Source organism: Homarus americanus, unplaced genomic scaffold (assembly GCF_018991925.1).
Source record: "Homarus americanus isolate GMGI-L3 unplaced genomic scaffold, GMGI_Hamer_2.0 scaffold32929, whole genome shotgun sequence".
NCBI lineage: Eukaryota > Metazoa > Arthropoda > Malacostraca > Decapoda > Nephropidae > Homarus > Homarus americanus.
In genome coordinates this window covers 7,797,397-7,822,532 of record NW_024737097.1, presented here as the reverse complement: position 1 = coordinate 7,822,532, position 25,136 = coordinate 7,797,397, and the positions used below count along the sequence as shown (strand labels likewise).

General features: G+C 43.5%; 1 protein-coding gene across 1 annotated transcript in view; it reads left to right on the top strand.

Moving 5' to 3' along the window:
- LOC121873375 (proline-rich protein 36-like) overlaps positions 1-15,697 on the top strand; it is a 60,875-nt gene extending 45,178 nt beyond the window's left edge. Inside the window, exons 6-7 of the mRNA XM_042376928.1 lie at positions 13,506-14,350; positions 14,439-15,697. Coding sequence (XP_042232862.1) covers positions 13,506-14,350; positions 14,439-15,697 — 2,104 coding nt within the window. The remainder of the gene's footprint in view (positions 1-13,505; positions 14,351-14,438) is intronic.
- Positions 15,698-25,136: the final 9,439 nt, after the last annotated feature.

Sequence of the window (25,136 nt, the reverse complement as noted above, 5' to 3'; positions counted from 1 at the left end):
CTCATTTTCTCTCCCTCCCTCACTCCTCCCACCTTCTCTACTCTCCCGTCACACATACAAATTGACTCACTTCCCTGGGATCAATAATGAATTTTCTCTCTAGCTTTTTTTTACCAGATATTCGAGGAAATATGAACCTTTTTCTTGGCTGAATGACGAATTTATATTTTGAGTATTTATTCTATGACATTTCACAATATATATGACTCATTTTTTCATCGATGCTATTATTATTATTAATATTATTATTATTATTATTATTTTTATTATTATTATTATTATTATATTCTTTTGGTCGAAATTCGAGGAAATGTGACCCATTCTTAGATTAAACCACGACGTCGTATTGTATTTTTTATTATTGTAAATTCGACAAAAATAGCATCCTGAATTTTTTAATCGATAAAATTGGGTTAATTTATGTATTTTTGACAAGAAAGCCGATTAACTATAGTCTTATATTTTGATCAATGTTGGGTTATTATTTTTATTATTATTACTAGCGGAATCGCCGCCCTCCGGGCGGCTCTTTCGCTAGGCCACGGTAGGACGCCAACCTCCGGGAGGCGCCACATTGTCTCACTGTAGTGCATTAAGGTGTCTGCTTTGATCCTGACTTTGTACTCGTCAGAAGGCATATTTTCCAGGGCATTTTTAAATGACTGTAATATCGTGGACAAAAGTTCGCTCCTTCCCAAAGTGAAGCAATGTCGACTCACACAGCACACCTGCACCAGATAACAATCAGGGTAAGTCAGTTCGGAGACTCATTCCCGAGTCTCAGTTTCACTACAGGGAGCGAACTTTTGTCCACGATAGTACATACGTGTTGCGCTCATGCAGCATTTCTTGGATAGATTGGACAATGTCATGTCTGACACCTTGAATGTTGCCACACCTGATAGTAGTCTGCTTTTCATGATCTCCCATGAAGTAGATTTGGAGGAACTTTGCCTGCTCATCTTCCAGTGGTAAGAGGGATCCTGCTTTGTGATAGACTTGACCCTGGACTTTGAATGTGGGCATGTATCCGTGCTCACGAACTACTCTGGTAGCTCCAAAGGATGTCATCTGGAAGCATGAATTGTACTTCCGTATATTTTCCAAGAAGTGTTTTGACTCTGGTGTTGTTCCCAGCATGAGAGTCTTCAATGGTTGTGGTGGTTTTTCCAAATTTGGCAGTCGTACTTTCCCATGAGAGCAGCACAGTCCAGCAGATTCTCCTTTGTACTTCTTTGCACCGCAGTATTCACATTTCATATCCATGTTGCCAATGACAACAGAGGGATACTTTTCATATTCTAAATATAACATCATCCATCATCACTACATATAACACCACCCATCATCACTACATATAACAACATCCATCATCATTACATATAACACCATCCATCATCACTACAGATCGGTAAAGTAGTTTCCGAGATTCTCGTGCGGACACACAGACAAACAGACAGACTTCTTTGATTTATATAGATATAGATCATCACTACATATAACACCACCCATCATCACTACATATAACACCATCCATCATCACTACATATAACACCATCCATCATCACTACATATAACACCACCCATCAACACTACATATAACACCACCCATCATCACTACATATAACACCACCCATCATCACTACATATAACAACATCCATCATCATTACATATAACACCATCCATCATCACTACAGATCGGTAAAGTAGTTTCCGAGATTCTCGTGCGGACACACAGACAAACAGACAGACTTCTTTGATTTATATAGATATAGATCATCACTACATATAACACCACCCATCATCACTACATATAACACCATCCATCATCACTACATATAACACCATCCATCATCACTACATATAACACCACCCATCAACACTACATATAACACCACCCATCATCACTACATATAACAACAGCCATCATCACTACATCTAACACCATCCATCATCACTACATATAACACCACCCATCATCACTACATATAACACCACCCATCATCACTACATATAACACCATCCATCATCACTACATATAACAACAGCCATCATCACTACATCTAACACCATCCATCATCACTACATATAACACCACCCATCATCACTACATATAACACCACCCATCATCACTACATATAACACCATCCATCATCACTACATATAACAACAGCCATCATCACTACATCTAACACCATCCATCATCACTACAGGTGGGTAAAGTACTGTAGTTTCCAAGATACTCGTGAGGACATACATACAAACAGACAGACTTCTATGTTTTATATATATATAGATAGCAGAAACGCCGTCCTCCTGGAGGCTCTTTTGCTAGGCCACGGTGTGAAATATCGTACGTTTGGCATACCTCGTTAGAATGGACTACCTACCTACCTACCTACCTACCTACCTACCTTGTTAGAATGGAAAGCCTAGAAAAGTTAGAGATCAAAGAAAAGTAAGCTGTAATGAGAGAGAGAGCAAAAGGATAAAATTAGCTATAATATGTGGGAAGGGATACGACTTTTCAACCTCTGTGTGGTGTAACTGATGGAGGTTGAATGCAGAGAAAAGTAAGCCATAATGAAAGCGAGCCTAAGGGTCAAAATAGCTGTAAATCATAGGAGGGAATACGACTTTTCTACGTGTGTGCGTCCGGGCTGTGTCTGATAGGGTTGGTTGGAGTTTTTTTGAGATCACTACATATAACACCATCCGTCATCACTACATATAGCACCATCCATCATCACTACACATAACACAATTCATCATCACTACATATAACATCATCCATCATCACTACACCATCCATTATCACTACATATAACATCATCCATCATCACTACATATAACACCATCCATCATCACTACACCATCCATTATCACTACATATAACACCAACCATCATCACTACATATAACAACATCCATCATCACTTCATATAACATCATCCATCATCACTACATATAACACCATCCATCATCACTACATATAACACCACCCATCATCACTACATATAACAACATCCATCATCACTACATATAACACCATGTATATATATATATATATATATATATATATATATATATATATATATATATATATATATATATATATATGCTGATAACCACAAGGAAATCCACAAAGTTCCCAAGTGCTTTCGTGTAATTCACATCTTCAGGGGTGAGTACAAACTAAGTAGAAATGCAGAACAAGTTCTGCATTTCTACTTAGTTTGTACTCACCCCTGAAGATGTGAATTACACGAAAGCGCTTGGGACTTCGTGTTCTCTTTTTCCTTGTGGTTATCAGCATATACCTGGATCATGCTCACCTACAGTGATTTATTTGGATATATATATATATATATATATATATATATATATATATATATATATATATATATATAAAGATTATTATTATTATTATTATTATTATTATTATTATTATTATTATTATTATTATTATTATTATTATTATTATATTATTATTATTATTATTATTATTATTTTTATTATTATTATTATTATTATTAATATTATTATTATAGGTTTTTACTAATTATATTTCTTGTTCCTATCAGTTACATGCAATTACTTGAAGTATTTTGAATAAAATTGTCGACTAAACATAATATGTTATTTTTATGCCTAGAATTCATAATTTTCTTTTTCTTGGGTTATGAATATTTACAAAACTTTATTTTCCTTTCATGGTGAATTATATACATCATATCTCTTCACCAGCATAAAACTCTCCTCCTCACCAGCACAAAACACGCCTCATCCTCCTCCTGCAAGGGTTGGAGCAGTGTTTATCAACAGTTCAAAAAGCGACAGGAATCTCCTTATTTCTCCACACCGCCGCCTGAAGGCCGAACCATAAAAGACCGTCAAACTAAACTCTATTCTTAGTGGAGACGTGATCACTAGGCTCTTCTGCTTCTTCTTCTTCTTCTTCTTCTTCTTCTAAATTGCCCCCTCTTCTTCTTCTTCTTCTCCTCGCTCTTGGTACGACCACAGAGTGCTTGTGGGTTGATATCTGTAACAAGTCAACCAGTAGGATGAGGTCTATATAGTCATATCTACATCACGTTCATGCGTACACACACACACACACACACACACACACACACTTTAACATGAACGTTGCCTTAAACCTCATATTATATTGTAAACTCACGCCAAAAAGAAAGAAAATACATTAATATAAACTGGAAGTGAAAGTTTTGGTGGTAAGGACGAAGAAAAAGAAACTTTAGTGGGTTGTTTCTGCAAGATCAGTCCAGCTGAGCACAACCTGAAAACATTTAATTAAAACGCCCTCAGGATTTCTGACTGAAACGAGAGAGAGAGAGAGAGAGTCCCAGAATTAGTAATAGAATTTACATTTATTCCAAAAGACATGACTTTGTGATTTCTTATGATGGTTGTCTGTTTCATTTCGCTTTTATGTTTACTCACCATTGATTCTGTGCTCTGTCTGATATAAGAACATAAGAAAATAAGGAGTCTGCTATAGGCCGGTTGGCCTGTGCATGGCAGCTCCTGTCGAGAGTTACTACTACTCTCTATCATCCATGAATCTATCTAGCCTCCTTTTAAAATTTTCCAGCGTTCCAGCACTTACTACAAAGTTGCTAAGCCCCTTCCACTCGTCCACCACCCTATTTGTGAACCAGTTCCCTCCTATCTTCCTCCTAAACCTAAACTTATCCAACTGAAATCCGTGGATACGAGTCCTATCCTGCTCGGATATTATAAGAACTTTATCTATATCTCCTCTATTGATTCCTTTCACCCACTTAAATGCTTCTATCGTATCTCCCCGTCTTTCTAGGGAATGCAAGTTTAGTTTCTTTCATCTATCTTGATATGGAAGGCTTCTGAGTCCCGGAAACATTTTCGTCATTCTTCGCTGCACCGACTCCAGTGAATTGATATCCATTCTATAAGGGCACCAGAACTGAACCGCATAATCAAAGTGCGGCCTGACTAGCGCAAGATATAGCTGCAATAAGGCCTCTGCACTCTTATTACTTACACTTCTAGATATAAAACCTAATTTCTCTGTTTGCCGTATTTCGAAAGTTAACGCACTGTTTTCTAGGCCGTAGTTCCGGGCTTACAAGTACCCCTAGGTCTCTTTCACAAGTCGACTTTTCTAGGTTGATGTATATATATATATATATATATATATATATATATATATATATATATATATATATATATATATATATATATATATATATATATATATATATATATATATATGTGTGTGTGTGTCTGTGTGTGTGTGTCTGTGTGTGTGTGTCTGTGTGTGTGTGTGTGTGTGTGTGCCAATAGACATGCACCATTACATCTCGCTTAGTACTCAGGATTATCAAAATACTAAATGTTTACACTGTCCATAGTGAAATTCGGAACTAGTCATTGGTTAGATCAGCATTGTATAATGGGCTAAATAAGTGTCATATCTAAATCTTTAACATCTATCTTAAAAAGAAAAGTACAGAAACTTCGTTTGTGTTCTGTATGTTATGAATTTAGCTGTTGAAGAACGAAAATACACCATAAGAAGAACAAGTTAGAGAGTAGGAGAATAGGCGTGTTAACATGTGGATATTTCTATAACAATTGCTATTACGGTTGTCTCTCTCTCTCTCCCTCCCTCTAATTACACCCCTAATCATATTATCATTGCTCCTCTTCTCCTTCATTCTAAGGTCTCCGCACACCCCTTGATCCCACCTCTCTCTTGGCAGGAGTGCCATGGAGGAGGTGGGATAATACGTTCAATTTGGGCGGTGTTGTGGCTGTGGTCCCCCTGGTATTGGTTCTTAGTGAGCGAGTCATGTATGTTCCTGACCTCCTGCGAGCCATGGGAAGGCCCCTGTAAGTACGAAGGTTCAATAGCGTGAGGCTGAGGATGATGACATAACTGTTTAAGGACGATAACTTTATTGCTTAAGCACGATGACTTAAACTGCTTGAAGATGATGACTTTATTGCTTGAGGGCTTTGTCTTTATAGATTGTGGGCGATGACGTAAACAGCTTGAGGACAATGACTTAAACTGCTTGTGGACGACAACTTAAACTGTTTGAGGACGATGACATAACTGCTTGAGGGCAATGGCCTAACTGCGTGAGGGCGATAACTTTATTGTTTGAGGACGATGACATAACTGCTTGAGCACGATGAGTTAACTGCTTGAGCACGATGACTTAACTGCTTGAGGCCGATGACTATACTGATGGACGACGAGTACTTAAACTGCTTGAGGAAAATGACTTAAACTGTTTGAGGTCTGTGACTTAGTTGGTTGAGGACGATGACTTAACTGCTTGAGAGCGATGACTTATCAGCTTGACGATGATTACTTAACTGCTTGAGGATGATGACATAACTGCTTGAGGACAATGACTTAAATTGCTTGAGGACAATGACTTAACTGCTTGAGGGTGATGCCAAAAAAGCCTGAGGATAACGACTTAACTGCTTGAGGGTGATGACTTAACTGCCTGAGGGTTGATGACTTAACTGATGGACGACGAGTACTTAAACTGCTTGAGGAAAATGACTTAAACTGTTTGAGGTCTGTGACTTAGTTGGTTGAGGACGATGACTTAACTGCTTGAGAGCGATGACTTATCAGCTTGACGATGATTACTTAACTGCTTGAGGATGATGACATAACTGCTTGAGGACAATGACTTAAATTGCTTGAGGACGATGACTTAACCTGTTTGAGGACGGTGACTTAGCTGCTTGAGGTCGATGACTTAACTGCTTGCAGACGATGACCTAACTGCTTTGGGACGATGAATTAACTGCTTGAGGACGATGAGAACTGCTTGAGGGCAATGACCTTATTGCTTGAGGAAGAATGATAATCCCCTTTAAGTATGACGGTTTAATTAGAACTTCTGTCAATGTCCTTTTCATTAGTTACTAGCTTAATACGTAAGAGATCTCGCTATGAATAACCTTCTTGCAAGGATCAGCATAAAACACGGAAGAACTGGTGTGAAAACGAAATTGTAACCCTAAACGTTCCTCCTTTAAGTACTTCATAAAAAAAACGCCGAAGAACTCCTTTGGAAAATATTGAAAGAATTATAAAAAAGTAACAATTCCCAAGAAAACGGGAACAAACAAATAGGAATCCGGCAAGAATACCCACAAAACGCATAAAATGCGCACTAATAGCAGATAAAAACCTCGAGAAAACGCATGAGAACCACACTTAATATATATATATATATATATATATATATATATATATATATATATATATATATATATATATATATATATATATATATATATATATATATATATATAAGAAATGTTCCCCAAATCCCAAGAACTCACAATAACTCGCTGTTTATGTCCATCCCAAGATTAATTACCATAAAAGATGTCGAGGAAGGAATTAGCGGGCGTTACTTTGCTACGGTCGGCGAGGAAATTGCAGAAGACAACGTGTGGAAGAATGTCAACTATTGCAGCCACAAGTTGTTCTCACCAGACACGAAGTTCTCTCACCGAGCGTTAGTGTCAGGACAAACCCGACGGCGGATGACAGTGGTGATGTTGCGTTGTCGGGGTGCAGAGGTTTAGTGGCGGAGTGGTAACATGTGTTGGGATAATGGTGCAGGGAAAGTGGCGTAGGAAAGAGTAGGCAAGTTTAGTGGTGTATGGGATAGGTTGTGCAGACATAGTGTCAGGGTAGTGGTGCAGGGTTCGTAGTTCAGGTTTAATGATGCACACGATAGTAGTGTAGGGTTAGTGGTGCAAATCAGTGGACTCTCCATTTTTCTCCCGCCCTTCCCCTTCCTCTCTCCTCACTTCTTCTTTCCCTCTCCCCCTACTTTTCCTCTTTCTCTCTTTGCCTTTACTCTATCCTCACTCTTTCTCTCCTTCGCCCCTCACTCTTTACTTCCCTCTCTCCTCACCCTTCCCCTCAACCCATCTGCATATCCTTGCTCTCTCTTTCTCTCCCTCTCTGTTCGACTGTCCCTCACCCTATTTTCCCTCACTTCACCTATCCTCTCCCCTTACTCCCCCTTCCCATCATTCTTCCCCTTCTCCAATACCCCTTCCCTTACCCTTCCACCATCCTTCCCCCTCTCCCTCATTCCCTCTTTCCCTTACTTTCCCCTCCCTGCTATTCACTTTCTCCAACGACCTTTCCTCCACAACTTTCCCCTGCACTGAACTGCTGAACTGTAATTCGGGTTGGCGCAGCTGTGGCCTCCCTCCCCTCATGGGTAATTGGCGACTGAAGTTCGTTAAAATCATAGGAACACGTGTTGGTTAACAAATAATTAATCAAAGTAGTGAGTCATAGCAAAATAAATAAATAATTAATATATATATATATATATATATATATATATATATATATATATATATATATATATATATATATATATATATATATATATATATTAATTATTTATTTATATATGCTGATAACCACAAGGAAACAAGAAAACACGAAGTTCCCAAGCGCTTTCGTGTAATTCACATCTTCAGGGGTGAGTACAGTCTGTACTCACCCTGAAGATGTGAATTACACGAAAGCGCTTGGGAACTTCGTGTTTTCTTGTTTCCTTGTGGTTATCAGCATATACCTCCAATGTATGTGATCCACTGATCTATAATATACTGCTAATGAATATGATGTATTTCCTTCTTTGTGTACGAACCTCTGTCCTGCATGGCAGTGAACAGTGACATTACCCATATGAAACTGACCTCTATACATTTATAGCTGTTAATGAATATGATGTATTTCGTTGTGTATGAACCTCTGTCCTGCGTGGCAGTGAGAAGTGATACCACCCTCAGTGTCAAGACCTGACTGAATTACTCAGAATAGGCAAACTGTTCTACAAGCTCTGCCAATAAATTTGTTAAACTAAACCTGGATCACGCGCACCTACAGTGATTTACCTGAAAATTTATATATATATATATATATATATATATATATATATATATATATATATATATATATATATATATATATATATATATATATATATATATATATATATATATATATATATATATATATATATATATATATATATATATATATATATATATAATATATATTTATATGTTTATATATATATATATATATATATAAATATATATATATATATATATATATATATATATATATATATATATATATATATATATATATATATGCATATATATTAAATATATAAATATATGGGTGATTCAGCAGAGAGTACATTGAATTGGAGGATGAAATCCTTGGATAATTCTAATCCACAATGTCTCTCTGGTAAAATGTCAGATTCCGTATATGCCTACGCGTTCATGACAGGTGCAAGCAAATTAAACAAAGTTCAGGCAATCTGGAACGCGTCAAACAATCAATGGTACGATGTGTACTGTACAGGCTTGCATTGGGGGCTAAGGGGGCAACTTTGAACATTTCGTTTAGGTTGTAACAAAGAGGGGTCACACTGTAGAGATCTGGTTATAAATAATTACAAAAACCTACGGGTTTCACTACAAATTCACTGTCATTAATACAACATATTAAATGTATTGTAACATGGAAACTATGCAGAATCTGATATTATACCATAGAGACATTGTGGTTTAGAATTATCCAAGGATTTCATCCTCCAATTCAATGTATTCTTTGCTTATATATATATATATATATATTTATGGGAGAGAGAGAGAACTGTCAAGCCTCTTCCTAGAAATATGCTGAGGTTATCCATTGTACGCGAGAGTTGTAACAAACCTCTCACATCCATCTACTAACCCACCCAGAAACTCTTCCACCCACCCAGAAACTCTCCCACCCACCCAGCAAATCTCCCACCCACCCAGCAACTCTCCCACCCACCCAGTAACTCTCCCACTCAACCCAGTAATCCTTCTTCCACTCAACCCAGTAACTCCCACTCAACCCATTAACTCTCCCACTCAACGCAGTAACTCTTCCACTCAACCCAGTAACTTCCCACTCAACCCAGTGCAACTTTCCACTCCAACCCAGTAACTCACCCACTCAACGCAGTAACTCTTCCACTCAACCCAGTAACTCTCCCACTCAACCCAGTAACTTTTCCACCCAACCCAGTAACCTCCCCCACTCAACCCAGTAACTCTTCCACTCAACCCAGTAACTCTCCACTAACCCAGTAACTCTCCCACCCACCCAGTAATCCTCCCACTAAACTCAGTAACTCTTCTACTCAACCCAGTAACCTCCCACTCCAACCCAGTAACTCTTCCACTCAACCCAGTAACTCTCCCACTCAACCCAGTAACTCTCCCACCAACCCAGTAACCTCCCACCTCAACCCAGTGCAATCCCTTCCACTCAACCCAGCAACTCTCCCACTCAACCCAGTAACTCTCCCACTCAACACAGTAACTCTTCCACACAACCCAGTAACTCCCACCTCCAACCCATTAACTCTTCCACCAACCCAGTAACCTTCAACTCAACCCAGCAACCTCCCACTCTAACCCAGTAACCTTCCACTCCAACCCAGTAACTCACCCACTCAACCCAGTAACCTCTTCCACTCAACCCAGTAACTTCCACCAACCCAGTAGTAACTCTTCCACCTCCAACCCAGTAACTCTCCCACTCAACCCAGTAACCCTTCCACCCACCGAGAAACTCTCCCACTCAACCCAGTAACTCTTCCACTCAACTCCAGTAACTCTTCCACTCCAACCCTGTAACTTCCACTCAATGCAGTGACTCTCTTTACTCAACCCAGTAACTCTCCCACTCAACTCCAGTACCGACTCAACCCAGTTACTCCCACCTCAACCCAGTAACTCTCCCCACTCAACCCAGTAACTCTTCCACCTCAACCCAGTAACTTTTCCCACCAACGCAGTAACTCTTCCACTCAACCCAGTAACTCTCTTCCACTCAACCCAGTAACTCCCACTCAACCCAGTAACTCTCCCACTCAACACAGTAACTCTTCCACTCAACCCAGTAACTCTCCCACTCAACCCAGTAACCTTCCACTCAACCCAGTAACTCTCTCACCAACGCAGTAACTACTTCCACTTAAACCCAGTAACTCTCCCACTCAACCCAGTAACTCTTCCACTCAACCCAGTAACTCTCCCACTCCAACCCAGTAACTCCTTCCACTCAACCCAGTAACTCTCCACTCAACCCAGTAACTCCCTCCCACCCACCGAGAAACTCTCCCACTCAACCCAGTAACTCTTCCCACTAACCCAGTAACTCCCACTCAACCCAGTAACCTCCCACTCAACCCATTAACCTCCCACTCAACGCAGTAACTCTTCCACTCAACCCAGTAACCTCCCACTCAACCCAGCAACTTTCCACTCAACCCAGTAACTCTCCCCACTCAACGTGGTAACTTCCACCTCAACCCAGTAACTCTCCCACTCAACCCAGTAACTTTTCCACCAACCCAGTAACTCCCACTCAACCCAGTAATCCTTCCACTCAACCCAGTAACTCTCCCACTCAACCCAGTAACTCTCCCACCCACCCAGTAACTCCCACTAAACTCAGTAACTCTTCTACTCAACCCAGTAACTCTCCCACTCACAACCCAGTAACTCTTCCACTCAACCCAGTAATCCTCCCACTCAACCCAGTAATCCTCCCACCAACCCAGCTACTCTCCCACTCAACCCAGTAACTCTTCCACTCAACCCAGTAACTCTCCCCACTCAACCCAGTAACCCTCCCACTCAACACAGTAACCTCTTCCACACAACCCAGTAACTCTCCCACTCAACCCATTAACTTCCACTCAACCCAGTAACTCTTCCACTCAACCCAGTAACTCTCCCACTCAACCCAGTGCAACTCCCTTCCACTCAACCCAGTAACTCACCCACTCAACCCAGTAACTCTTCCACTCAACCCAGTAACTCTCCCACTCAACCCAGTAACTCTTCCACTCAACCCAGTAACTCCCACTCAACCCAGTAACCCTTCCACTCAACCCAGTAACTGATCCCCAATCCTCCCACTCAACCCAGTAACTCTTCCACTCAACCCTGTAACTCTCCCACTCAATGCAGTGGACTCCTTTCACTCTAACCCAGTAACTCTCCCACTCAACCCAGTAACTCCCCACCCAACCCAGTAACTCTCCCCACTCCAACCCCAGCAACTCTTCCACTCCAACCCAGTAACTTTTCCCACTCCAACGCAGTAATCCTTCCACTCCAACCCAGTAACTCTTCCACTCAACCCAGTAATCCTCCCACTCAACCCAGTAACTCTCCCACTCAACACAGTAAACTCTTCACTCAACCCAGTAACTCTCCCCACTCCAACCCAGTAACTCTTCCACTCCAACCCAGTGCAACTCTCACTCAACGCAGTAACTCTCCACTCCTTAACCCAGTAACTCCCACTCAACCCAGTAACTCTTCCACTCCAACCCAGTAACTCTCCCACTCAACCCAGTAACTCTTCCACTCAACCCAGTAACTCTCCCACTCAACCCAGTAACTTCCACCCACCGAGAAACTCTCCCATCACAACCCAGTAACCTTCCACTCCAACCCAGTAACTCTCCCACCTCAACCCAGTAACTTTCCACTCAACCCAGTAATCCTCCCACTCAACCCAGTAACTCTCCCACCCACCCAGTAACTCTCCCATCAACCCAGTAACTCTTCCACTCAACCCATTAACTCCCACCTGCCAGTAACTCTCCCACTCAACGCAGTAACGCTTCCACTCAACCCAGTAACTCCCACTCAACCCAGTAACTCTTCCACTCAACCCAGTAACTCACCCACTCAACCAAGTAACTCTTCCACTCAACCCAGTAACTCTTCCCACTCAACCCAGTAACTCTTCCACTCAACCCAGTACCTCCCACCAACCCAGTAACTCTTCCACTCAACCCAGTAACTCTCCCACTCAAACCCAGTAACTTCCCACTCAACCCAGTAACTCTTCCACTCAACCCAGTAACTTCTCCCACTCAACGTGTAGTAACTCTCCCACTCAACCCAGTAACTCTCCCACTCAACCCAGTAACTATTCCACTCAACCCAGTAACTCTCCCACTCAACCCAGTAACTCTCCCACTCAACCCAGTAACTCTTCCACTCAACCGGGTAACTCTCCCACTCCAACGCAGTAACTCTTCCACTCAACCCACTAACTCACCCACCTTAACCCAGTAACTCTTCCAATCAACCCAGTAACTCTCCCACTCAACCCAGTAACTTTTCCACTCAACCCAGTAACTTCCACTCAACCCAGTAATCCTCCCACTCAACCCAGTAACTCTTCCACTCAACCCAGTAACTTCCACTCAATGCAGTAACTCTTTCACTCAACCCAGTAACTCTCCCACTCCCAACCCAGTAACTCTTCCACTCAACCCAGTAACTCTCCCACTCAACGCTGTTATTTCCCCACTCAACCCACAACTCTTCCACTTAACCCAGTAACTCTCCCCGGCCAGCCTCTACAACTCTCCCAAGCTCAGCCCTACAACTCTCCCGGCCAACCCTCACAACTCTCCCAGTCATCCTACAACTCTCCCAGTCAGCCCAACAACTCCTGCTCAGCCCCTACAACCCCTCCTGCTCAGCCCTACAACTCTCCTGCTCAGCCCTACAACTCTCCCTGCTCAGCCCTACAACTCTCCCTGCTTAGCTCCTACAACCTCCCCAAGCTCAGCCTACAACTCTCCTCCCAGTCCGCCCTACAACTCTCCCAGTCAGTCTCTACAACTCTCCCAAGCTCAGCTCCCACAACTCTCCTGCTCAGCCCTACAACTCCTCCTGCTCAGCTCCTACAACCTCCCGCTCAGCCCCTACAACTCTCCCGCTCAGCCCTACAACTCTCCCAGTCCGCCCTACAACTCTCCCAGTCAGTCCTACAACTCTCCCGCTCAGCCCTACAACTCTCCCCTGCTCAGCCTCTACAACTCTCCCGCTCAGCCCTACAACTCTCTCCCAAGCTCAGCCTACAACTCTCCCAGTCAGTCCTACAACTCTCCCGCTCAGCCCTACAACTCTCCCAAGCCCAGCCCTACAACTCTCCTGCTTAGCCCTACAACTCTCCCGCTCAGCCCTACAACCTCCTTCTGCTCAGCCCTACAATCCTCACACGCTCAGCCCTACAACTTCCTGCCTCAGCCCTACAACTCTCCTGCTCAGCCCTACAACCTCCGGCTCAGCTCCTACAACCTCCCGCTCAGCCCTACAACTCTCCTGCTCGGCTCCTACAACTCTCCTGCTCAGCTCCTACAACCTCCTGCTCAGCCCTACAACCTCCCGCTCAGCCCTACAACTCTCTCGCTAAGCCCTACACAACTCTCCCGCTCAGCCCTACAACTCTCCCAACCTCAGCTTACAACTCTCCTGCTAAGCTCCTGGCCAACCTCCCCAAGCTCGGCCCTACAACTATCCTGCTCAGCCCCTACAACTCTCCTACTCAGCTCCTACAACTCCTGCTCAGCTCCTACAACTCTCCTGCTCAGCCCTCTACAACTCTCCCGCTAAGCCCTACAACTCTCCTGTTCGGCCCTACAACCTCCTGCTCAGCCCTACAACTCTCCTGCTCAGCTCCTACAACTCTCCTGCTCAGCTTCCCTACAATTCTCCCAAGCTCAGCTCCCACAACTCCCGCTCAGCCTCCTACAACTCTCCTGCTCAGCCCTACAACTCTCCCTGCTCAGCTCCTACAACTCTCCTGCTCAGTCCTACAACTCTCCCGCTCAGCCCTACAACCCCTCCCTGGGCTAAGCTCCCACAACTCTCCCGCTCGGCCCTACAACTCTCCCGCCAGCCTCTACAACTCTCCTGCTCAGCCCCTACAAATCCTCCCGCCTGCCCTACAACCTCCTGCTCAGCTCCTACAACCTCCCGCTCAGCCCTACAACTCTTCCGTCTAAATTCCTACAACTCTCCTGCTCAGCCTCCTACAACCTCCCAAGCCTGGGGGCCCTACAACCTCACGCTCAGCTCCCTACAACCTCCCTGCTCAGCTCTGCCAACTCTCCCCTGCTCAGCCCTTGCCAACTCTCCTCAAGCTCAGCTCCTTACAACTCTCCTGCTCAGCTCCTTGCCAACTCCCAAGCTCAGCCCTACAACTCTTCCGCTCAGCTCCCTACAGCTCTCCCGCTCAGCCCCTACAACCCCTCCCGCTCAGCCCCAACTCTCACGCTCAGCCCTACAACTCTCCTGCTCAATCCTACAACTTCCCGCTCAGCCCTACAACTCTCCCGCTCAGCCCCACAATCCTCCTGCTCAGCTCCTACAACTCTCCTGCCTCAGCCTCTACAACTCTCCCTGCTCAGCCCTACAACTCTCACGCTCAGCCCTACAACTCCTCCCCTGCCTGCCCTCTACAACTCTCCTCTGCTCAGCCCTCCTACAACTCTCCCTGCTCAGCCCTAAACCTCCCAGTCAGCCCTCCTACAACCTCCTGCTTAGCCCTACAACTCTCCCGCTCAGCTCCTGCAACTCTCCCTGCTCAGCCCTACAACCGTCCTGCTCAGCCCTACAACCTCCTGCTCAGCCTCCTACAACTGTCCTGCTCAGCTCCTACAACTCTCCCGCTCAGCCCTACAACCTCCCCAAGCTCAGCCCTACAACTCTCCCGCTCAGCCCTAAAACCTCCCAGTCAGCCCTACAACCTCCCGCTTAGCTCCCCACAACTCTCCCTGCCTGGGGCCCTGCCAACTCTCCTGCTCAGCTCCTACAACTGTCCTGCTCAGCCCTACAATCCTCCCTGCTCAGCCCTGCTACAACTGTCCTGTCAGCTCCTACAACTCTTCCGCTCAGCCCTATAACTCCCCTGCTCAGCCTACAACTCTCCTGCTCAGCTCCTACAACTCTCCCAAGCTCAGCCCTACAACTCTCCACTCAGCCCTACAACTCTCCCGCTCAGCTCTACAACTCTTCCACTTGAAGTAAAGACGTTTCACTAAGTGTCCTGTGTTATTCATTATTTACAATGGAATCTGAAAGTCATTTGCATATGTAAATCAGCCCCCGACTACTTACCCTTACTCCCTGAACTTCCTTTCTGAGTGATGAGAAAACTTTCTCAGGAGATGAAAATGTGTCTACGTTCCTTCTCCTTAACGAGGTTAATTACCTTACCTTTCGAATACACTGGTCAACAGCCAAAATGGTTCACATATGAGATCATGCTCACACAACTAATTTCATATTGCTGAATTCGAATCTGATATTTGTTTTGTTCTATCAGACCAGGTTTTATAAAAAAATCAATAGGTACAAATATTTAATATTCCATCACGTGTCGTGCAAAAGATGAGATTATCTCATGTGACTGTGCTTTCATGACTAATTTCATATTAATGATTATTAATTGGATGTTTCATTCTACCATCAGACCTACTTTCTTAAAGAATAAAAAAAATAGTAAATATAGTAACATTATCGCATCATGCAAGATACAATTCTAAACCTATCACAGATAAGCTCATAAAAAATTGTACCAAAAAACATAAGTTCAAATCCTTTATAATGACAAAATATGAAGTTCTAAAAGTGCTTCTGAACTTTACTCTTTCTCTTGTACAGCTTGCTCTCTTCTCGTTGCAGTGTCCAGCAATAGTCGCCCATCATGTTAGGACTGAATTGTCCCTGATATCTGCTCTCCATTATGGCGATATCTTGATGAAATCTTTCGCCGTGTTCATCACTAACGTCTCCAAGGTTACCTGGGAAAAATTCAATATGAGAGTGGAAAAAATGCAATTTCAAGGACATCCCTGCTCCCAATGCATGATAATTCTGAAGCATGGTTGTTAAGATTTCTTTGTAGTTGTCAGCACGATAGTTTCCAAGAAAATTCTTTGACACATTGACAAATGATTCCCATGCTTTTTTCTCCAGTGGGTTCAATGTTTTGGTGAATTCGCTATCATTAACTAGTATACGAATTTGTGGTCCATTCAAGACACCTGCTTTCAACTTGGCTTCGGAAACCACACCACCTAGTTTCTGAGATAAGTATAGAGTCCCAGCACCGAATTGATCCATAGCTTTGATGAAATTTTTAGCCAAACCGAGCTTTAGATGCAGTGGAGGCAAAAATATCTTTTCTGGATCTACAAGCGGATTGTGAGCACAGTTAAACCTTCCAGGCGCATCTCTTGGTCTTGTCGGCCAATCCTTTCTCACATAGTGCTCTGCATCAGCTCTGCTGTTCCACAAGCACAAAAAGCACATGTGCTTTGTGTAGCCACTCTGAAGGCCCAGTAGTAAACTGATGACTTTGAGATCGCCACATATCTTCCACTGGTGTTTCTCATACTCTATAGCGGCCAACAGAATTTTCATTGTTTCATAGCTCTTAGTCATTTTTGTTGCGTGTGCTATTGGGACAGATGGAAGCCGATTGCCATTGTGTAAAAGAACAGCTTTCAGAGAGTCTTTTCCTGAGTCTATAAACAGCCTCCAATCCTCTGTCTTGTACGTTTCAGACTTGCAGAGTTGTTGCATGAGAGATACTGCGTCCTCGCAATAACAAAGGTTGTTGCCATCTTGAAAAATGCAGACAGCTGTCTATGTCGGTAACGCGCTGTAGTGATATGCACTCCATCTTCTAGCAGGTTACGCTGCTTTAGTCTGGATCCCAAAACTTCAGCCTTTTCTTTTGACAAGTTTAGGTCCCTGATGAGATCATGAAGCGCTTCTTGAGTAAATAGTTTAGGCCTGGTATTTTCAGAGTCATCCTGGTAGTCGTTTTCCATTGAGGTAGAGGTAAAATCGGAATCACTCAATTCTTGTTCAGTCGGTGGATTTGGGACTGGAAGTTCAGCACTGTGCGGTACTGGTCGGATTGCAGAAGCAATATTGGGGTACTGTACCTTGCCTCGTGTCTTGATTTTTATTCCCTTTATATTTGTGAGATAGAAGTAGCAGTCACTACTGTGGTCTTTAGGTTCACGCCGTATCATTGGTACAGCAAACGGCATTTCTGAATTTCGTTTACCACACATCCACTCGCTCAGGTGGTTAACACAAGACTTCAGGCTACATGAGGTGCCCATTTCTTGTCTTGGTCACCCAAATGACATTTGAAGTAACTTTTGTAGTTCAGTCGAACAGCTTTTGTGATTGGTTTCTTGAGGCTACCAGGAGTGAAGGCACCACATATGTAGCAAAAACTGTCAGCACCGTTCACACACTTGCGACGTTCCATGTTTTGTTAATTTCAGAGTAATTACAAATCATGCAGGTGTAGATATGCAATATCATGAATCAGCAAACCGAAACAAACAAAAAAGCACAAATCAGGACAAAATAATTGCATAAGTGGAGCCAATGAGCATATAAATTACTGTATGAATAGCATGGTACACTAAATATATAGATATGCTGGTTCTGGAAAACTGGGCCTGATACAGCTATACGAATGTCATAATTGAGTTCAGCACATACAATTACACTAGAATCAGACTGTTTTGATCCAGAACCATGAGAATTTTTTTTTATGTTGACCAGTGATATCAAGGCGGTGATGAAGGGATGCTTAGTAGGAGGAGGAGGAGGAGACGGAGGAGGAGGAGAAGAAGGAGATAATGGGGAATGAGGAAGTGAAGAGGAGGAGCGGAAGGAGAAAGAAGAGAAAGGGGGGAAGGAAGAGGAAAGAAAGAAGAAAGGAGGAGGAGGAGGAGGTTTGGTAGACAGGAAGTGAGCGTTGTAGGGATGTAACAACAAACACCTCTGCAGATATACAGTGTATTTTTGTGTGTAAACATTATTTTGAAATGACAAGATAATAATGACGTAAATTTATTGTTGATGTCGATTATAAGCTGTTGTGCATCACCTAAGATAACCTAAATTAATCCATCTTAATGTAACCTAACCTAACCTAAACTAACCTAACCTCACTGATGTTGGTGGTTATAATATATTAATGACCTTCAACAGTTATAAAGGGTCTGGAAGCTCATATTATATGAGTATATTACTAAAAACGTACAATATGTGTCAAGTGGTCTGGTACACTCCATTAGAGATCACAGAGAATCAGGTGTTTGTACACACACACACACTCACAAAACACTCACACACACACACACACACACACACAAAACACACACACACACACGCGCACACACACACACACACACACACACACACACACACACACACACAACACACACACACACACACACACACACACACACACACACACACACACACACACTACTACTACTACTTTGCTATCACTCGAAATCGAGTTTGACGATCATCCAGCTATGATACAATTATATGAGTTATTAAAAATGTCACCTAGGTTGATGAGTTTTACGGTGACTAAAGAGGCCGATAGGGGACCGGCAGAGTCGTTCACAAGTGTTGTACATGTGGATGGCAGCGGCAACGTCTTTCCGGGGCTCTCGCTTGTCTACCTCGGTTTGCAGTCGGGCTAATTCGAAAGTATTGACACATTCTCGTGTGGTGATCCTCCAAGTGTTTCAGTGTGGAGTGATCGTCTCCCAGGTGAGGGGGCCGATTTTGCACTTTTTCAGGTTTGTATTAAGACTATCATTTTACCTTTTCAGTTCCCCACCAGCGTTGCATTTACTATTGGTTAGGGGACTGTAAAGTTGCTGCTTTGGCAGTCTACTGTCGTCCATGCGAATAACATGGCCAGTCCAGCATAGTTGTTCATGGATAATGGTAGCCTAGATGCTTCTGCAGTTGGTGTCAGCATGAATACTGGCATTTGTTCTCTTGTCTTCCCAGCAAACTCGGAGGATGGAATGAAGACTAAGTTAGTGAAAGTTTTCAAGTGCCTTGAGGTGCCGCCGGTATGTGACCTATGTCTCACTGCCATATAGCAGGGTGGGAGATCCACTGCTCGATATACGTGCAACTTTGTAGATAATTTCAGCTCCTTACAGCTGAAGACACGGGTGCAGAATCTGCCAAAGGTTTGAGATGCACATCTGATCCGATGTCGAATCTCTTCATCGATGCCCGCGGTGGTGGACAGGTGGGAGCCGAGATACTGAAAGTAGGTAACATTAGAGAGAGTAATGCCATTAAGCTGGATGGGTGGTGGTGTGGCTGAATCAGGGGCCGCCTGAAAGAGAATCTGATTCTCACGCACATTCTCCTCAAGGCGGAAGTGTGCATACGCATCTGCATAGGTGTTCAAGATCTCTTGCAGGTCGCGTTCAGTGTGAGCGACAAGGGTGAGCTCGTCTGTATACTGAAGTTCAGTAATGGAAGTTGCCGATACCTTTGTTACTAATTGAAGTCGTCTTATTTTGCAATGATCCTTCATCCTGTACTCTATGTCCACCCCGCCGGCTAAATTGGCACCAGCAAGAGTAAGGAAGGCAGCAAAGAAAATGGAAAAGAGAGTTGGCGCCAGTACACATCCTTGTTTTACCCCCGTTTGGATGGGGAAGAACTCAGACTGGGTGCCATTGTACAGGACACTGCCATTCATTCTGTTGTGGAGTTGCCTCACAATGGCGATGAATTTTGGTGAGCAGCCAAACCGGCTGAGGGTCCGCCGGAGGGTCCGTCAGCGGGCTTCAGTGTTCACCAAGTCCAAGGCCTTGGTTAGATCGACGAAGGCCATGTACAGGTCACGACTCTGTTCTTTGAACTTTTCCTGTATCTGGTGGACAGCAAAGACCATGCCAGAGGTGCCACGTGATGGTCTAAGGCCACACTGAGATTCTGGGAATAAGTTTTCCTCCTCAGGAAGAAGTCTGTTTAGGAGGACTCGGGCGATAATCTTGCCAGCTACAGACAGTAGCGAGATCCCGCTGTAGTTGCCTTAGTCTGACCGGTCTCCCTTGTTCATATAAATATTGACGATGGAGACGTCTTTAAGAGCTTGGGAGATTTCCTCCTTTTCTCATATATTCTCCGGGAGAGAGTGGAAACGACTAGTAAGCAGAGGTCCTGCTTTATACACCTCGGCTGGGATTCCATCAGGCCCTGAGGTTTTGTTATTTTTCATCTGTTTGGTGGCAGTAGTTATCTCATCCAGGGATGGAGGATAGCTGAAATGGGTCAGCTCTGGATGCCGAAGAACCTGCTGATTAGTCAAGACATCCACATCGGTGTTTCGGTTGAGCAACGAATGGTAGTGCTGTTTACAGTGCTGACGGATACCGTCTTCGTTTTTAATTAAAGAGTTTCCATTGGATGAGCGGAGGGAATCTGTGCCATGAGTTATTGGCCCATAAAATGTTTCAGTGGAATTGAAAAATTCGCGCATCTTGTGTTGATCTGCAAGTTTTTGCGTTTCACATACTTTAGTTTTTGAAGTTCGCGCTGGGCCGCCACTTTCTTCTTGCAGAAGGTATGAGCTTTGGTCAGAGACTGAGGGTTGTTCTGCCAGTCAGTTAAAGCAGCATATTGATTTCCAAGTAATTTTTATTAAACCGTTCCTGGTGTATTCTTTCGACCTGGCCGAGGGTCTCTCTGCAGGTTTTTGTCATGATATGGTCGAGAATACTCCATTCGGCACTGGGATTTGGGTTGTTTGTTTTTGGGTTGTTTATCAGCCCATGTTCGAGCTGCTTTCTGAGATCATGTTCCACCGCTGGATCCTCCAGACGCTTAGTGTTAAAGCCTCTTCTGGAGGCTTGTTGCCTTCGCCCTTTTCGGGCTCCATGAAGTGAGAGCTTGGCTCTGACGAGTCGATGATCAGTGTCGCAATGGTCGGGTGATGAGGACATCTCGGCGATCTCTTTCTGTGACAGTGATGTGGTCAATGAGATGCCAGTGTTTGGATCGTGGGTGTTACCACGATCCCTTGAGCTTCTGTGCTTGCCTAAACAAGGTATTGGTGAAAGTGAGGTTGTGTGCAGCACACTTGCTGTGGAGGAGTAGGCCATTGGGATTACACTTGCCTAGTCCATTTCTTCCTATGATTCCCTGCCAAATGTCAGCATTTCTACCATCTCTGGCATTGACGTCACCAAGGAGCACAATCTTATCTTCTCTGGGGATAGAGGTTAGCAGTCTCTCAAGGTCGGCATAAAATGCCTCCTTACGTCATCCTCTGCATCCAGTGTTGGAGCGTATGCACTGATGGAGAAGGAATGACATGAGTGATTCAGTGGGACTTTGAGCGTCATTAGGCGCTCGTTGATCCCAACAGGCATTTTAGTTAGCTTGTGTAAGATGCGTTGGCGGATGGCAAAGCCAACTCCGTAAATTCAGTTTCTCTCCTCAGCAGGCCTACTCTTCCAGAAGAAGGTATAGCCAGACCACCGTTCTGTGAGTCGACCCTCGTCTGGGAGCCGGGACTCACTAATGGCTGGTATGTCGATGTTATTCTCGGTCATCTTTTTTGCCACAAGGGCGGTTCTTCTTTCAGGACGTGCATTTGTGCCAGTATCCAGAAGGGTCCTGACATTCCATGGAGCAACCACACACACACACACACACACACACACACACACACACACACACACGAATCGCTGTTAATTCTGGTAAATAAAACACTGATTTGTTTAAAGGAAGTCGACCATTTACTGTAAGAGTGAGCAAGGAGTTCCTACAACAGCATATAATAATAATAATAATAATAATAATAATAATAATAATAATAATAATAATAACATCATTATTTTCTTATTAATTCTGCTTACACACAAATATATCGATATACCTTGAGAATTTAAACCAGAATACACATATGGTGTTTGTTGTTGCAGCTCTGATCTACCTCTGTGCACAAGAGGCTAATTTGGAGGAATTTAATCTCTGTTTTACAGATGCCAAGACAACAAGTGGAATTCCTAGCGAGTGAAGCTATTTATAACGTGGAGTAATTACAACACACCGAAAACTGTCTGATCCTTTGTTAAGTTTATAGATCTTAGAATCGTGTCGTGTATAAGGTGTGTGTGTGTGTGTGTGTGTGTGTGTGTGTGTGTGTGTGTGTGTGTGTGTGTGTGTGTGTGTGTGTGTGTGCTATATGGATGACCTTTGTAAATTGTCCCTTGACATAATATCCATTTTCTGTTTCTCAAAAAAAATGCAAACAAACAAAAATAAAATAAAAATCGTCTCATCCAATCTTAAACAATATCATAGGAATCCCGGAAGAGATTTGCTGTTAATTACTAAAACATACATTAACATTCCTCTTGTTTTAAAACGTGGAGAAGGAACTTGAGGAATGCTTCACTCTCTGCCATTGTGTTGGGGTGGGTGGAGGGTGGGAGGGTCATTTCTCCAACAATTTCTCCTTCTCTCCTCCTTAGGTATTAACCAGAATGTCATGGAGGAGTCATGTGGGGTGAATGTCTTAAGGACTTTCAAGTAAATTCCATATTTTGGTTCAGTGTCCTGCGATAGAAAATTGAGCATTTGGAGACTGATCACTTGAAGACTGAGCACTTGAAGACTGAGTACTTGAAGACTGAGCACTTGAAGACTGAGCACTTGAAGACTGAGCACTTGAAGACTGAGCACTTGAAGATTGAGTACTTGAAGATTGAGCACTTGAAGACAGCACTTGAAGACTGAGTACTTGAAGACTGAGTACTTGAAGACTGAGCACTTGAAGGCTGAGCACTTGAAGACTGAGCACTTGAAGACTGAGCACTTAAAGACTAAGAACTTGAAGACTGAGCACTTGAAGACTGAGTACTCGAAGAAGAAGAAGAAGAAGAAGAAGAAGAAGAAGCTCTATGCCCGACGTTATCACAGAGGAAGCTCTACCAACTTTATTACTTATATTCAAAGTCATAGAGGTTTGTTAGTGTCCAGGGGAGCTTAGAGTGGAAATAGAGATAAATGCCTCTGAGAACGTGTCGGAATACCTGTTGACAACCTGAGGGAAGGAATCTCTCTCTCTCTCTCTCTTGTTCTTTCCTTCTCTCTCTCTCTCTCTTTCTCTCACTCTCTTTCTCTCTCACATTTTCTTTTACTTTCACTCTCTTTCTCTCACTGCTGTCTACTTTCTGTGTCTTACTGTACAATAGATGCACACATTCGAGGATATTAAGTAGATTTTGTGTTTATGTCCCTGTTGTGCCTCTGTGTATAATAATTGTCTTACTGGAACACTTGACGGATGTACATGTAATCTCTTTCCGGGAACTTATTAGTATTCTGTAAAGATGTCTGTCGTTACTGCAAGATCTTGTATGTTGTTACCAGGATTAAATATTTAGCTTTTTATTATTCATTTTTTCTTTCACTTCGCTTCAAAATACTATTTATCTTTTCAACTGGTTTTATTTACTTCTTGATATTACGTTCAGTCCCCTTCTACGACGGCTGTATAATTTCATCGTGACGTGAAAATAAATTCGATTCGAGGATAAAGTTTGTCTTGGCTCTTGTTCACGACGGTGTGAAATGTGATTGGCCTTCCTGCCAGGTTGCCAGGTGAACCCCGCGCTGGTACTGAGGGAGCGTGACCAAACTCTGTTGAGGGAGTGAGGGAGGGAGAACAGCATACCAACAAACTCTGTTGAGGGAGTGAGGGAGGGAGAACAGCATACCACCACACTCTGTTGAGGGAGTGAGGGAGGGAGTACAGCATACCACCAAACTCTGTTTAGGGAGTGAGGGAGTACAGCATACCACCACACTCTGTTGAGGGAGTGAGGGAGGGAGGACAGCATACCACCACACTCTGTTGAGGGAGGAGGGAGGGAGTACAGCATACCACCAAACTTGTTTAGGGAGTGAGGGAGTACAGCATACCACCACACTCTGTTTAGGGGAGTGAGGGAGACAGCATACCACCACACTCTGTTGAGGGAGTGAGGGAGAGAGTACAGCATACCAACAAACCCTGTTTAGGGAGTGAGGGAGTATACATACCGCCACACTCTGTTGAGGGAGTGAGGGAGGAGAACAGCATACCACCACACTCTGTTGAGGGAGGGAGGGAGGAGTACAGCATACCAACAAACTCTGTTTAGGGAGTGAGGGAGGGAGCACAGCATACCACCACACTCTGTTGAGGGAGTGAGGGAGGGAGGACAGCATACCACCACACTCTGTTGAGGGAGTGAGGGAGGAGTACAGCATACCACCACACTTGTTGAGGAAGGAGGGGAGGGAGCAGCATACCACCACACTCTGTTGAGGAAGTGAGGGAGGGA